This window comes from Orbicella faveolata, unplaced genomic scaffold (genome assembly GCF_042242905.1).
Source record: "Orbicella faveolata isolate gen_17 unplaced genomic scaffold, um_ofav_v1 contig_14, whole genome shotgun sequence".
Lineage (NCBI taxonomy): Eukaryota > Metazoa > Cnidaria > Anthozoa > Scleractinia > Merulinidae > Orbicella > Orbicella faveolata.
Window position 1 is genome coordinate 12,276,615 of NW_028301541.1, and position 17,559 is coordinate 12,294,173.

The following is a 17,559-nucleotide window of genomic DNA, read 5'->3' on the forward strand; positions in this document are numbered from 1 at the left end:
TCGATAGCTCGCAGTGACGGGTCATACAGCACAGAAAACAATACCATAGACCAGAAATTGCCTTATATTTTCTTTCAAAATCATATATACAGTACTTAGTATGCTTTTACTGTCCGAGCAAGGGGAGATTAGCAGCAATTTAATACCATTCTCTCAAACCAGTCGACCTAAAAGATGCAATTATTTGAATAAGCTTAATATTCGATAGTTGATTTGTTCAAGTCAATATTGAACGCAAGTATGAGCTAGATTAATACTGATTAGTGTATACGCACTCAGTGATCTTGGTGTTTCAAGCAATCTGATCGGTTCGCTATCCCTGGCTAATGAGGATTATTCACCTTCTAAAGAGTGAGTAATGTGTGATCATAGGTGGCCCAAGCTCAGTATGTGACACTGTTGTGGCTGAATATGACGCAATGAACGCTTTATAGGATTTATAAGGGAAATTAACTTTAGGCCTAAATTTACTTAAATAGTTGGAGCGAACCATCAAAGCATGATCGCGATCATATTACATTCTGCACTTTCATTGGCCAATTCAAAATGCCAGCCAGGTGCAATAAGTAGACTGTTTAAGGGAGGCAAAAGACAAATTTTGTCACTAGTCAATACACAGTAGGCCCCATGTCTTTTGTTCCTTAGACAGATGAGAGACAAATACTGACAGTTGAGAGATGCAAAGAAAAGTAAATTCAGCGTTGTCTGTTTAGCATCGTTTAAGCTTAATAGGATAAAATTTCTACCATCTCTAAAGGATGTCATTAGTTTTCTAAAAAGCTTTTAGCTCGAGTTATTGACCTTGCCATCCCATATGAAAAATACACATCTTAAGCAATGCTTTGTCTTTGACAAGACAATGACAGGAATCACAAAAGTTTCCCACATCCACTGTCGTTCCTGTCCTGGGCCTCCTGTCCTTGCATCGTAAGGTCCCTAATGTTGTGCACATTAATTGGTGCAGAGGATACATGTGCCAAGCATTCAAATTTTATTTAAAAACAAAACTTTGCAATAAAGCTAAAACTCTGCAAGTCTGTTTTGCGACCATTGTGGTCATTCACTGTCCATGGTTGATAATTTTTGAAATGACTTATTGAAAGCCTTTTTGAAAGCTCAAGTATACGTGTAACTAGGTATTAGTATACAAAAATTAAATTACATGCTGTTCATACAGCCTGCTTATAAATTTTAAAATGGAATATATCATTTTGATAGGCACTTGAATATTGTTGTACATGTTATCATAGTTCCTAGTTCTCCTATGGAAGAATAGTGTCAAATGTCTTCTACAGTCTGTTGCACAATGAAGCCATTAAGTGAAGGGCCTTATGCATATCTTCCTCATGTCAAATTGTAGGTTATACTTTGCATTTTTGGCTCTGTATTGCCAGTAAAAAGCTCAAAACAAGTGTCTGCTCCATACGAAAGCAAAAATCTTTGTCTCATTCAAGTTTTGAAAGTAATAATTTTGTCTTCACTTCAAAACATAGGCATCCAGAGGATGCATGAGTGGGCTAAACATAATGAAAGAGTAATAGAAATACTTATAGCTGGATAGAGTGACAACATAGAGATAATTATATAAACAATGTTTTGATGTGAAGTATATATGAAATAATTCATATTTGAACTGTGGTTGTAGGTGAAAGTGAAGAATGATCATCGCAGTAAATTTTCCAATTTAAGCAATTGGAAAGAAGAAGCCTGAATAAAATCAGGGCTTCAATGGGATTCGAACCTGTGACCTCTGTGAACACCAGTGCGATGCTCTGCCAGCTGAGCTGTGAAGCCACACATTGGGAGCGAGGTCAATTAATTGAGGTCATATCTTCCTGTGAGGAGTGAAATGATGTGAAGTATATACAAAATTATTCTTATTTGAACTGTGGTTGTAGATGAAAGTGAAGAATGATCATCACAGTAACATATGAACTCAATTATCGCAGTAAGATATGAACTCAATTAATTGACCTCGCTCCCAATGTGTGGCTTCATAGCTCAGTTGGTAGAGTATCGCACCGGTATTCATGGAAGTCACAGGTTTGAATCCTGTTGAAGCCCTGATTTTTTTCAGGCTTCTTCTTTCCAATTGCTTAAATTGGAAAATTTACTGCGATGATAGCATAGCTCTTTCTCCCTAGTCTCTTAACGTATTATAATTATATAGACTATCAAGCCAACAAATCATAGTGTTCTGGTTCTTCGTTGGAATTGTTACCAGGTAAATAAATGAATCTGGATAAATGCAGTGTATTGGAGGAGGAGATGTGCTTAGAGGAATTTCAAGGTGCTGTTTCTATAGTAGCCTCCCATGCTGACACTCTTAGGCCTCGTCATGCATTCCTTCCCGACAAATGTTTGTAGGGAAGGAATGTGTGACAAGCCCTAGGAGCATCTGCGTGGGAGGCTATTTCAATAGTCAACCCAAAAAACTTTTGAAAATCTTTTCAGAAGGAAATGAACCTTGCCAGAAGCAAATAAAAGCAATTAAGATTTACACAGTTTCTCACTTTGTTTTATTGTGACAACTTTTAATATTACTCAGTAAATGAAGTATGGTGTTTGAACTGAACAACAACTTATTTTTATGGGCACTCAGGAGCAGAATAAAGACTGTACATCATGAATTATTCTGCTCTTAGCCGCAAATTAACAGAAAAAGAACAAATACTTGACAATATTAGCGCCACCTTTCTGGTAGTTTGTCTACTGTAACAGCTGTTGTAACTGTGCAATTCATTGCACCACTGTATGGACACATTTATATCTGGAAACAACACTTGAACAAGTAAAACAACAATTAAAGCTTGTGCCCTTTAAATATAAACATTGCGGTGGGAACTGAGTAGCGTTAAAAGAGCCCTCTGAATAACTTTGTCCTGGACATTGATAAGTTTGTAAAATATGCTTTGCTGCACAGACCTATCGGCCATTGCAGTTGTGATTCACACACCATAGTGGTTGGCCGACTGTTTTCCTTTTGAAATTCTGTTCCCAATGCTAAAAAATGTGTAAATACTCTTATGCTGAAATAATGAAAACATTGCCCAAATGCTGTGCCTGGTTACTTGTTCAAAATAGTACAAAAACATCATGATGGTAAATAGAGCCTCTTACCTCACCACGCATGCCTAAGAAGTCGAAGAACAACATCACACTGGACTTGGATCATGTGACATGATGAGGGAATGCAAAAAAAGATCGGCAAGACATCGGGTTCGTTCGGGTTCCCTGTTCAGGTTTGTTTGTTCGCTGGAACACTAAAGAAAATCGGCAAGGCATAGGGTTCTATTGTTTACTGACAAATTAAACATTTTAGTGATTGACTAGGTAAGGGCTTCGAAATCCTAGCTTATGAGAAAAATCAAATTTTTGAAGTATAATCAGTGGTCGGTTTTTACAGAGACAGCCTTTTAATTATCTCTGGAACCAATACAGATATTTGCAAATGGTAAATGGTGTTTTTAATCTTTTGTGGAATTCTATGCGATTTACGTAAAAATTCAAGGGGTAAATATTTGATGATAGTTCCACTTTAATCCAGGTTTATTGAATAAATTAATTAGCATGGAGTGCATGAGTGAGTGAGTGACAGCCTGCTAAAGCTCATGGATGACATCATGCAAGGGCTAAAAATAATGCATCCTGAAATCTTTTGACAAAATATACTAAGAACTCTTTTTTTACCCTTATTTTGTTTGGTTAGGTAGGTAACTAGCTGCTTCTTTTTTTTATTTCAACTTGTTAATATATTTTTATTTCAGAACCTGCTCTTACTTAACCCGAAGATAAAATCGCATGCAAGTTTGGTTTCTACATCCACAACAAAATCCAGCAGAAAACTATGGAAGAGGAATCTAGAAAAGGGCTGTTCTGTAAGTGACTAAATTTTGATTTCTACATATTATTTTTTTAAATGTTGTCATTCATTAGGGCAAAGTTCGTAGGACAGAGGATTATTTTTGTTAGAGTATTGGGAAAGGAACTTCAAGTAAGCAAAATGATGTTATTTTGTCAAAAATACTACATGGGCTGAAATTATAATATAACAATGAGTAGTGTAGAAAATGGCACAAATGTAAGAGCCGAAGGTTTTGTTATTCTTGATGTGAATTGTTGTACTAATTGTTATTATAGTTTCAACCTGTGTGGTAGTTTTGAGAAAATGATGTCATTTTCTCCAATTCCCACAACTGGCGCCTGTTTTATGAAGCTCGAATAGGCGTGGAAGTTTTTGTAGAGTGCTACACCTCTATGCTTTTGTCGCAGATCACTTTGTACCTCTTCTCTTGTGTGTACAAATAACACTGTGGCATGCTACCATGGTTACCAGCGGGTTTTAGTCTGTTATAGACGTTTTATTCAACTCTACACCTGAACTTGTTTATTAATGATCATTTCCAATCTACATAATGAACTCTACGGCTCTACGATCACACATCTCTATACAATGAACTGTATGGTTCTACCATCACATGTTTCTAGATAATGAACTCTACATCTCTTTGGCTCTCCTAGCCTGCGAGCAGGTTCACACTGGAACACCAGCGTGCGCGGTATAGCCGCGAGCACAAAATCGAGCGGCAGAGCCGCGATACGCGATACGAGAAAGTGAGCCTGTTCTGATCTCTGCAAATTTTTTATTTCCACCCTGGAAACCACAGAAAAGAATATGTCAATTAATTTTTACCAGAAGTATGAACTTTGGTGGCTCAGATTTCTCGGAAAATTTTAATCTTTTTCACAATAACATGTAGGTGCAATAACCGTTGTTGATAAAGCTTTGCCAAAGAAGAACTGTCAAACTTTATGTCCAATAAGGACACACACTTGATTCCAAGTGATCTTGCTTTGGCAATCTGGTCTTTGACGACGTTGGTAAATGGACAAACGCCTTTGTGTTTTTTTGTTGCCCACTTGCAATCACGTATGTTTGTAATATTTAACTCTTCCCATATGCAGTTGGTAACACGACAAGTATGTCTTCATTCATAAACATACTTTCAACTACTATTTCCTGCTCCCTCTTTAGTGTGAAATTTAACCAGAAATAGACGAACTTTTTTAGAACCATCAGTAATATGTGCACTGAACTCTTCCTCTGACTCCAAATGTGGACGACTCACTTTTTATTGTGCGGTAAACTACTATGGTTCTATGGTTCTATGGTGCTACGGTTCTACGGTTCAATACCAAGCACAGAGAAGGAATTGTTTATTTCAATTTTTTCTTTTAGTACTTCTTCAAAATGTACTAACTACTTTTTGCATTTGCCAAAAAATCTAAACAAAACTAAAGTGTTATTTCCATTGTTTCCAGCAATAGAAAGTTTTAAATAGGAACAAATTTCCTAGTAATGTTATAACTTGCCAAGGAAAGTTTTGAATGAAAACAAGGGTCTTTCTAATGTACCAAGGAAAGTTTTGAATAGAAGCAAAGATCATGCTAATGTTATAACTTACCAAGGAAAGTTTTGAATGGAAACAAAGGTCGTACTAATGTTATAACTTACCTAGGAAAGTTGGATCATGTGAAATTTGTGCACCCCTCGACCAATGTATTGGTCGACATATCGACCGACACTTGACTGATGTATCGGTCGACATATCGACTGACATTTGACCGGTATGTTGGTCGACATATCGACCGTCACTTGGCTGATATATCGTCCGAGATATCAGCCGAGTGTCAGTTGACATATTGACCGACTATCGTCAGATATCTCGGTCGATATAGCGCCCGACACTCGGCCGATACTTTGACCATTGATTGTTGGCAGAAAATCAGTCGACTGTCGGTGGTATATTGGTCGACTGTTGTATAATATAAGTCAAAAGCTTAGACTGCCAGTGTCAGATGTATAAGTTATGCGCATTTCATCCTTTTTTGGTCAACCTCAAACATTTCTGAAGGCTTTATGTTCAGATAATGTGCCCCAAATTCAGTCGTTGTCAAGCAAGACACCCAAGTGAAATACTGCCAAATACACAAAATACAGTTGACAGGAAAGAGGATAAGGATGATAAAGGATAACAAGGTGCTGGAATAAAACTGATAAAAGACGAGCAAGTCTTGAATTTGCCCATGCATTGCACTGATGTTTTTGCTGTTTTTGATTTTTACATTTCTGTGCCTGTGGGAGGGGTTACTGCATTACTTAAAATTTAGGAGAGTAACACAAGCGTTTGACAAAGCAATCAAGATAAAAAAAATGCAGAGAAATGAATTCAAGTTTAAGCAACTTTTTCACACCACCATAGCTGTCGTAGTATCTGGCCTTCACTGGCGTAGTCCCTTTGATTTTTCTGATATGGAACGGGGCTGGGTTTCAGCCTTGCCCTGTCAACAAGTCGTACTTGTTGTTAAATAATTCTACTGAGGCTACGCTTGTTTTCCAAATGTACTCTAACTTGCACTTTTTAGTTGGGTATATTCAAGAAGATGGGATAATTGTCCCCATGTGGTATGTTACAGGGCTCAAAATTGCGACTCACTGGTCGCCAATGCGACCAAAAATTGAGCACTGGCGACTAAATTTTCAGAACTGGTTGCCAGCTGGTGACTCGCATTTTGTCCGATAACTAAAGAAAACTGCGACACAACTTTTGTTTTTAAATCTTTATATTAGGAAATCAATTGGATATGGTAGCTAGTATACAACTCACCTTTCCGTCCCCAGTAAAATAATGTCTGAATATTACACGATAATTGAAAAAATTGAATGTATTTCGACATGTCGATACTGCGTTCACGGCGCGCCATTAGTTTCAGCGGCTTCTTCCGAAACTGGGATCACAGGCGCACTTCAACGCCATGTGCTTTTCATTTGCTGTGAAAATGGCGGCAGATACCAATTAGTTGAAGAATTACGTGAGCGAAAGGCGTCCAGGAAAGCAAGTACAAAATAAAGAACGGCATTTCGAAGAAGTAGCAAAGGGAAAATATGCAAGGACCTGTGTTTGTCTCACAATGAAAACCCCGCACTTACAACGTTTTATGCTTTGCTTCATTTAAAATGACTGTGGAGACAACCACCACCTTAGGAGCAGAGACATATCACCTGAGAACAACGGTAGCTTTATAACTAAGTGTTACTTGTGTTGTTTCTAATTGTTTTCGCTCTTCAATTGTGACTTTTTTTGCATGCAAAGTAATGTATAAAATCGAGTTCTTGTGTAAGTTAAATACAAAATAAGTTGGCAACCAAAATTTACGATTTGGCGACCAAAATTTTTCTGTTAGTCACCAGCTGGCTCCCGAACGAAAAAGTTAATTTTGAGCCCTGTGTTATATATATTTTTTTTCCCGGTGGTATTACTCCCTTGCATATATCTTATTTTAGTAATTCCCTTCCAGTCTTCTATTCATACAGGGATATCTGCGCTACTCAGCAGAAGTTACTAATCTAGGTTTAATTACGTCTGCAATGCAGGCTACAATCACCAGTACGCAAGTATCGGTGAAGTATCGGCGGAATGTAGATAGCCTATCAATTGACATGTTGGCGGACAATCGGACAACCACTCTCGGTTGACATATTGACCAACATATCGGTCATGTGTCAATATATCGACCGACACTTGACCGATATGTCGGTCGATATGTCGACCGACATATCTCGGTTGATATATCGGTCGAGTGTTAGTTGATATGTCAATTGACGTATTGGTTGAGTGTCGGTCGATATGTCGACCGATACAATTGTTGAGTGTTGGTTGATATGTCGACCAAGATATCGGTCAAGGGGTGCACAAAATAAACATGATCCAAAAAGTTCCTGAGTTAGTCGCTTCAATATTCTGCAAATTGTAAATTTGTGACAAAAGCAACCAGGAAAGTGCTTAAATATTCCTGCAGACTCCGTGGTACCTATTGAAAACACAAATTAATTTAATCAGTCTTAAGGAGACTCATTCACCGATGAAGGATGATATCGGCCAAGTGGCACTGTTTACCTTCAATACTTCTTGTTGAAACACCACTCAGTTATATCAATCAATATTGTTGTGTATTAACTAAAATTGAATTTTTTTATTGTCAACAACAAAGGTGGCAACAGAAAAAGAAAGTGGTATTCTGTGACTATCTGATAATTAAATTAGTTCTTAATCATCGGTGATAAGAAAATTGCGTTTTGAGAAAAACAAAATCGGTTCTCTTCCATTTCTTCATCAGATATTTAACTTTCTCTCAGTTATCCCCTAAAAACAAGCACATCTTCCATGTGTTTTAGAAAAAACAAGGGTTTCATGTTAAATACCTTTGCGAGGAAAACAAAAGTATCAAGCTACAAAGTTGGCGTGAAGAGCTAAATGGTCACGTTTTTTTAACGCATTATTAAATTTAAAATGAATGAAAATCATTGTAAAACACCAGAGTAAAATTTAAAACCTGTCGTTACAAACAGTAATTTTTGGACCTTGAATGAAAACACAACCTTGAAACATACACACTGCTAAGGGGAAAAGCCGTAGCAGACTACCCAGGTAGATACAAACCGGAAGTGAACCAAGTAGGCGTGAGTACTTATGGGACTACTGTGCCAGAGCTATCAATTGTACTCTGCACTACCTGAGATTGTCTCACTAGTTTCTACAAGTGAGTTTATGGGTATTTAATGATGAGTGACAGGTGAACATTTCCTCTTTATGACTAATTGTATTTCATCAGCCATACATATCTAGTAAGTTTACATTTTTCCATCCATAAAGCAAAGAAAATTTCTTAAAACCTGTCTTCTAATTCTTGTTTTCAAATCTCTTTTTCATTGCGTGTAGGGTTGTAGATTTCGAAGATGGCCACTTTGAATCTCTGCTGCTTCTGAACATTTGCCACTCAATACATTTATTGCAAAAACATGTTTGTAACTTAAATACCATTATCATCATACAGCTGTAAGTTCGTTTTACTTATAATTGACAGAGATGGATTTTGTTGGATGAAGTCCGACCTAGTCTTTTTTCGTTTTAACAATTAATTATGCAATTTCCTGAAGAGTAACATAAACAGTTCTGTCACCTTGGGAATGTAGTTCAATATTGTTATACTTGACACACTCCACAGAAAAGAAATATTGCTTTCTTTACATAATTATATAGCAGTCATTTAATCCACTATTGTCAGCACAGCTATTATCCTTTAATTTCTGGAAACTGTCCAATTTGGGATTTAATTTGGACAGTTTTCAATAAGGACTTTGAGTAGAAACACAGAAACTCTCCAATTTGGGAAAAAAATAGGACAGTTTGTCTCAGCCAATGAAATTAAGCTATTAACCTTCCGAAGGTTTCCGAAAAACACCTGAACACTCAAAAAGATTTCCGAAGATCCCCCAAACACTTCCGAAGATTTCTGAAGATCACCTGAACAATTCCAAAGACTTCCGAAGATCACCTGAACACTTCCGAAGATTTCCGAATATCACCCGAACATCTCCGAAGATTTCCAAAGATCACGTGAGTACTTCTGAAGATCGCTGAACACTTCCGAAGACTTCCGAAGATCACCCGAAGATTTGCGAAGATCACCCAAACACTTCCCAGGATCTCCAAAGACTTGTGACAATCTCCGGCAATCTCTGAAGATCCCCGGATATTTTCGAAGCTTTCCCAAGTTTCGGAAGATCGAGGGCCCAGTCTGTCTTTCTTCAGAGACAGTTACTGTAGTTATCCTTGCAAAGCTGTATTACCTCACGAGCTATATAATTAATAAGTAACAGCACTACATGCTTGTCCAATTTGGAAATAATTGGATTCAAAAAATTCCTCTGACAGCCAAATAGGACATGGCCTGCGGCCCCGTCCAATTTTGGCTGACCTCAGAATTTTTTTCATCCAATTATTTCCAAATTGGACAGCATGTAGTCCTATTACATATACAAATTGTACTCCTAGATGAGCCAAAGAGTTTCTGTTGGTAGATAATGCCTGTAATGCCAGCTTTGAACATGAAATTTGATAGCATCCCGTGCACTAAACAATATTATGTGAGGTTATGCAAAAAAAAAAAAAAACTGGATCGGAGCAGCAATTTTTTTTTCTTTGAGGGAAAAAAATCTGAATATAAGAAATAAATAATTGTATTTGCCCCCCTTTTGTTTCACAGAATTTACCCTTTTTAGTGCAGAGTGCGCTATTGGGATGGTTTAGGGGGCTGCTGTTCGCTAAGACACTTTGCACTAACGCTATAAGGTGTAAACTTTAATGTTTGTGTAATTAATTAATTTCAATTAATCAATTAGCCTTGCGGGAAGGGGCGCTGGGTGCGGTAGCTACTCAAGTGCGTTATGCAAAACGTGTCATATTTACGTTGTTTTCTTTGATAATATGAGAAAAATATATATATGCTTTTGCAAATCCCATGCTATCCTTCTGGTGCTATTCTCTCAAGAACAAAAGCAATTTGCTCCAAATGCATGGCTTGCCCAGATTAGTTAGCGTCCAAGTCGACTATATGTTAGGTGAAAGATACATTTCATGACATACAAGACGCATGCGTTCTAGCATTGCTAGTGTGACAAACTCCCTTCTTGAGTTCAGATGCATGGTTTTTTGTATTTTTTGTAACGAGTGATATCACACTCGTTTTGGCTGGGGATAGCAGTTATATTTCAGGTAACGTCAGTTCTTTTTTAGTGCAAAGAACATTACTTTGAACGTTACTTCGTTGAAACGCTCTTCAGTTGTATTACTCGATAGCATTGTGTGTTAGTTTGATGTGGTTTTATTGTTTACACCAACTCAGCTGGCAACAGAATTAGAACACACTATTCCGTGATTCAATGTGACTATTTGATAATTAGATTAGTTCTTGTTTATCGGTGAAATGAAAATTGACGTCTTGAATAAAACAAAATCGTTCCTCTTGGACTTTTCAGCGGATATTTAACTTTTGTATTCCATTTATCTCCAGCAGTGAGTTAAAAAAATACACATCTTTCTTATATTTTCATGGAAACAAAGGTATCTTGTTGCATACATTGGCAAGGAAAACAAAAGTATCAAATTACAAACGTTGGCGTGAAAAGTAATGCTACAAAATGAACGAAACTCAAGATAAAATACCACAACAAATTTAAAATTGTCTTGACAAATGGTAATTACAAGTTATTTTTGGGCAAAACACAAATATGAAACATACACGCGGCTAAGATTACATGTATGTCTTATCAAAGGGGAAAAGGCCTAGTTGACTACCAAGGGAGAGAACAGCAGGGTTGAGGACCTGTGTGACTACTGCATCAGAGCCGTAAATTACACTCTGCACTATCTGAGATTGTCTCACTAGTTCCAATTATCGTCATCAAAGAGTGCATGACCTTGAAGAATGACGTGACAAATAGTTGTTTTTTTCCCAGAAAATGCAACTGGAATTCTCGCTGAAATCGCTTCTCGATTTGGAGATCCCAGAATTCTGTTTCTTGATTTGGAAAGAAGGATTGATTAGCAGTTTTTAGCACTCATTTTTTTCTGAAATAGAATAAACCACCGCCGATTCAAGGAAAGTAATTAAGAAAAAGTGGTTAAAAAAGCGTTGGAAAATTGAGAATCTTGACTACTACAACTTGTTTTCTGTATGGTAAGCTAAACAATGTTTCGAAAAGGTCAATTTATAATGGTTTATCATAAGTTTTTATAGGTCCAGGTAATAGGATCTTGAAGATGGCAGCTTTCATGAAGCAATTATAATTGTTATGCATTTGAGATGGTAAGAGTCTAAAATAACATCATTTTTCTCCAATTAACAGTTAGTTTTTAGGGGGGTGGTCTGATCTCGTGAAGGAAAAACTCTTGAAATCTAGAATATTGCCTTTCAACATCATTGAGGGAGTGTATTAGACAGCCAAAATATGGAAGGAATCGGCCGACCCTGATCCGCGAGGTCTGCCCGGTTTTCTCTGGCAATGGCTCTTAAGTGATATATGAGATAAACGATGTAAGACAGTACTAGTAGTCAGGGCTCGAAATTAACTTTTTCGTTCAGGAGCCAGCTGGCGACTAACGGGAAAAATTTGGTCGCCAGATCGTAAATTTTGGTCGCCAACTTATTTTATATATAACTCACATGGGAACACTAACATGATTTTGTACGTTACTTTGCATGCAAGAAAGTCACAAATGAAGAGCTAAAACTTTTGAAAACAGCACGAGTAGGACTTATAAACTGTTATAAAGATACTGTTGTTCTCAGATTATAGGGAGCTTAAGCACGCGTGTTTTTGAGACGTGGACGGCAACCGGAGGAGAAGATTTCGCATGCTTGGACCGTATTGTCCCCCAGATTTTTATACTACTCATCCGTAATGAAGAAAAGATACTTAGCAATGTGAATATGGTTGTGTGAGGACAAGTTTGAAGTGAAAAAAGCCCACTTACGGTTACCTTCTGCGTCTCAAAAATGTGCGTGCTTAAGTTCCCTGATGTTTCTGGTTCGCAGGTGATGGTTTTCTTCTAAGTTATTTTAAATGGAGCGAAGCACAAAAACTTTTACGTCCGTGGTTTTCGTAATGACACAAACACGGGTCCTTTCGTATTTCTTCAAAACGCAGTTCTTTATTTTCGTCGCCTTTCGCCGCTGATAAACAACACTGTGCTTGGTCTAGGCTCCTACACAACTGATCACATCTGCCGCCATTGTTCTCGCTTCAACTGAAAAGCGCACGGTGTTGTAGTGTGCCCGCGATCCCAGTTTTGGAAGAGGCCGCTGAAACAATATGGTGCTTGGTAAACGCAGTTTCGACGTGTCGAAGTAATTTTTACGATTTTCTTGTAATATTCAGACATTATTTTAGTGGGGACGGAAAGGTGAATTGTCTAATAGCTACCAGATCCGAATAATTTCCCTATCTAAAGATTTAAAAACAAAAGTTGTGTTCTGGTCATCTTTGCTTATCGTACAAATCGTGAGTCGCCAGGTGGCGACCAGTTCTGAAAATTTAGTCGCCAGTTCTCAATTTTTGGTCGCATTGGCAACCAGTGAGTCGCAATTTCGAGCCCTGGTAGTGTAGAGAACAAATGAAGTTAATGATATTTAAAAAAATTTCAGTTTGTATCGGATCTACTTTAGCTGTGTATTGAATCTACCTTGATGTGCATCAAATTGACTTCAATTTGTATCAAAACCATTTGTATCAGAACAACTGTATCGAAATGAACTGGACACTGCAGTCACACCAGTGACTACTTTTTGTGAAATGCCCATAAATGCAAAGTTCAGATGCGGTAATCTTTTGAATTTTTCAGGTGCAGTCATGTTACTTGTAGGAAAACACACATCACATGGAAAGAGACTAAAGACGGATTCTGCTCAGAGTTCAAGCAATAAGTGCAAAAATTATTTGCTAAAAATCTACTCATAGCACGGCAACTTTTGGAATACTATTGAAAACAACTCGCTTTAGTTCATTTCTCTAAGTGACCCCACGATGAAACTCTCAAGCATTCTTGAGAAAGTTAATGTCAAGCCTCGTAGAATTGCTTAAAACTCTATCCCTTCTGATGTACTGATTTTGGTCACCCCAGTGACCACAGATTGAAAACGTGACAGAAAATTGGCGTTACTTTCGATTCTCACCAAATTTGGACAGTGGGATGATCTCATCATTAGCCAATTACAGGCCATTTTTCAGCTCTTTTCATCATATCCCCCCCTCGGGAGAGTTTTGTCAAGTTAGCTAATTTAGTGTGCAAGCCACCGTAATGGCGGTTGCCATTGGTGAAATGTTTATTTGCTCAAAATTGGGGCAAAATCTTTCGGAAATGGAAGTCAGGACATTTGTAAGGATACAGAAAGTAATTTGGGACCAGTTGCTGGCTTCTAAGGCTGAATTTATCCAGAAGTAAGCTGTATTTTCGTTTTCGTGCCCAAAGACACGCGGTGAAATGTTATCGGCTTGTTATGCTGTCCTGTTCTGTTTTTTCTCTTAGTCTTTTTTGTAGCCCACCGAGGCCATTCTTTCGTCTAAATCAGTTGAAAAAAGTTCGAAAAAGATGTTCCCATTCAAGTTTAAGCTCTCAGGTGATAATTCTGGAGTTTTTTGGCCGAAAGGTCGGCTTTGTTATGTTCGTGTTTTTCGGTTGCTATGGGCGACCGTGGCTTCCTTTGTTAGGTCAAGTCTAGGGAGTGAGGTCACAAAATAAATTCTATTTAATTCTGGTTTTGTTCGATTTCGCTGAAATTTTAACACGATAAAGCTGGATTGTTAAGGAATAGATTTACCTTGTGCCGATGTGTGGTAGCTATTAACGCTAAAGTGATATATTGCTTCGAAGTCAGGGTTTTGAAGAGATTTTTTTGCAATGTGTGGGTTCGACGTGATTTTGTAATCGGTTTTCGTTGACCCCAAAGGAAAAAATATCTGGAAAAGGTCATTTCATCAACGATTCAAAGAAATATAAATTTGTATATGTTCCGGGCTAAATTTCTGGTGAAAAAATATAATTTTTGAGCGCTGGGTTTTTAATTTTTTCCTGCGAAAGTCAGGATAGGAGATGAGATATATATTATTTAAGCTTGTGTTGTGTTTTTAACTCACACGAAACGTCTGTGTTAATTGAAATGTGGATAACTTCAAGTTCAATTTTCCCTCATGGGGTCAGCTTGAGAGCTAAAGTCTCGATAACTTCTTCTTAACTGTATTCAAGATATTACTATGCCATGAGGTTTTTCGGTGACTTAATTTTTGCCATTATTGCTTGATTGTTCTGCGGAAATCATCTTAATAAGGCAGTAGTGGCATACACATGTTCTACCTTGTAATTAAAAAGTAAAAATAGCAATCGTCCTTGAATTTGCATAACTTTGGAAATAAATCATTGCGCCAAATTTCCACTGGCTCTGTTGTGTGTGAACCAAGGGCCTTGCTTTTGAAATCATTTTTACTCAGTACGTTTGGGTATTTTTAGTTTCTTTTAGCTATCAGTGATAACACACTAGAAATCCACATACCGATGTCTGGAACTCAAGGACATATTAAAGCTATCAGGTTGTAAAAATTTAACACTGATCATCCAGGTCACCAACCAAGCATTGAATTTACTTCTAGAACTGGCTGATTTGTACTCTCACCTCAATAAATATATGTTATTGGCCGGCTGGGAGGTGAGTATAGTGAAAAACTGTGAGCGATGTCTTGAAAATGCTGGCCGAGGCCACAGGGTGAGGGCAGAACTTTGCAGCCTGAGGTCACAGTTTTTCACTATACGGACCGACCCTAAGCGTGCCAATAACATGTTTATCTTTTTTTCCTGCGGTAAACTGGCTTCCAAGTGGGTTTGTGTACATAACGTTGCCATTTGAAACAGCTTATGCACCGTCTACAAACCATTCGTAAAGATTCTAACGAGCAAACGAGGGAGTAACTCGGAAACTAGACAAAGAAAGATGTATTAAAGAAGAGATCTATTTTGAACTAGTCTATTTAGTTGCATTTATTTCACCAGTTAAGTTCTTCAAAATTGTTTTTGTGGTGTGAAATTTTGTGCAAAGTTTGAAGTTGTCCAACAAAAACAATTTCTGCCAGTCGTTATGAATCACTAGAAATCAGTCTTTTCTACTGTAAATTAAGTTGCAGATAGTGAGGAAATTTGTTAAGTGTATTCCACAGAAATTCTCTCAAAATACAGCAATGATCAGAGTTAAACTTGACTGAAATTGACTCATTTTTTACTCAAAATTGTACAGAGAGAGACACACAGGATTATGTGCCATTATAGCTACAAACAGCCAACAAATTCTCACAACTTTGGAAGACTCAAATGAATTTATTTACAGTGACTTTCCTTGTAGCTACAGCAGTTAAGTTGTGCACGCATGATGTACGACACTTGAAGTGGCACGCGCTTCTGCAACAAATTTGCACGCGCAACATTGCACAAGTTTTCAATGGGTTTCTTATTTAAGCTGTTTTATGCTTAATTACTATACTTTGTAGCTTTAAGAGTACTATTTTTTAGTCATTGGAAGTTTATTTGAATGTTTATTCAGTTATTTCAGGCTTTTTCTTGCATATTTGTTTTGTGTGTACGCTTCCCTTTTTCCTAGGTCTTTCTAGTAAGCTCTGTGGTGTCGCAAAAGCACACGCGTAGCGCTGCGACACCCAACTAGTGTTGTAAAAGAGTAGTTTTTTCGTTAGCAAGATCAGTCGACGCAAGATCTGTTAATTCAACGCAAGTTAATAAGTTTCTCCAAGTTTATCATTGTTCTGGTGATCAAGGCAGCACCAAGGTAACTATTTTTTTACGCTATTTTAGTTTGTTTATGTAAGTGGTTTGTATCTTTAGTCGTTTAGTTCAGTTTCATCGCTTGTGAATTGTAAATTTAACTCTTAAGGTTTTAGATAAAGTCAAGTTGTATACGACATCGTTTTACTGTTACTGTAAATTGATCTTAAGTTTTCTCCTTTCACTTTTGTAACTTTTGAAGCATTTGAAATGTATTTATATCCTGTTATTTTCGCAAGCTAATGTGTAGTTTATTTGTATCTTTTATTTTAGTTCTCACAGTGTTTATAGAGTTTTCAAAGAATTTTAATAAACAGCAGTTTGTGAACCAACGTTAACCAAATCACTGGAGCAATAGTGAGAACTTGCTGAACTACAAGAAGACTCAGAGTGAAGACAACTGCAAGTCAAGCTAGGAACTAAAGTCAAGCAAGTCAAGCAACTAAAGGTCAAGCCCGTAACCGATCAAGATCAAGAAGCGTGAAAAAGGCAACAGTGCGAAGACAACAAAGGAAGGTTCAGCGACGGAAACCATAAGTAATACAAGTAAATTAAAGTAAAGGTTTATAAGTTTCCCAGCTGCAAGAACATTATAATTACAGAGACACTGTTTAATTGAGAAGATTCGGCAAGTGCCGCCGAAATAAGTTTATAATTACGCTTAAGTGAAGTTCACGTATTCTAGACAATCATTTTGTCATGTTACGCGGCCTCTCAGTTGCGAAGTATTAAGATTTAAGAGAAAGTTATTTAAGTAATATTAAGAATGTCTAGCTCAGGAAGTCAAGTAGTAGATTTAATTAATGAAGAAGAGTTAGCGATTTCTACGCAGGCTGAACGCGATCAAGTAGGTAAAGATAGCCTAAATGTAGTCCAAGAGCAGTCGGAGCCTGAACGGCGGATTACTAGAGTTCGAACACTCACCGAAAAGGGCCAAGCCTATCAGGAGCAGTGCCAAAAAGAGCATGAGAAGGATGAAGATTGGCTCATCAAGAAATTTCACCAAGTGTACGACGCATGGAAAATGCAAGCAACAGATATCGCGTCGTTTGTCGCTAAACAGTTGCCATCGTCACCAGTAGAAAAAGCTGAAAAGGAAGGAGCGATTCTCTGCTTGAAAGATCTCCGCAACAAAACCGAGAAGTTATACAATAAAATACGGAAGGATCAGGCCCCAAGACAAGAAATTCGACAGAAAATGGACGTATGTGATGCCTTGACTAAAACACTAGAAAGAAAATCCATTAGAGGCGATTCAGCTTCATCACGCAATGAAGAAGAAAAAAGATCTGTGCGAAGTACATCAAGCAAGGCATCTATAAGGTCAGGTCGATCA

At 37.6% G+C, this 17,559-nt stretch overlaps 1 protein-coding gene across 2 annotated transcripts in view; it reads left to right on the forward strand.

Annotated features, from left to right (window-relative positions):
* Window positions 1-17,559, forward strand: part of LOC110055154 (dihydropyrimidine dehydrogenase [NADP(+)]-like) — a 234,894-nt gene that overhangs the window by 517 nt on the left and 216,818 nt on the right. The window contains exon 2 of one of the 2 annotated variants that reach the window (XM_089286667.1): window positions 3,768-3,878. In XM_089286667.1, coding sequence (XP_089142793.1) covers window positions 3,768-3,878 — 111 coding nt within the window. Of the gene's footprint in view, window positions 1-3,767; window positions 3,879-17,559 lie in introns of those variants that run through there. The other variant, XM_089286668.1, reaches the window with a different exon arrangement.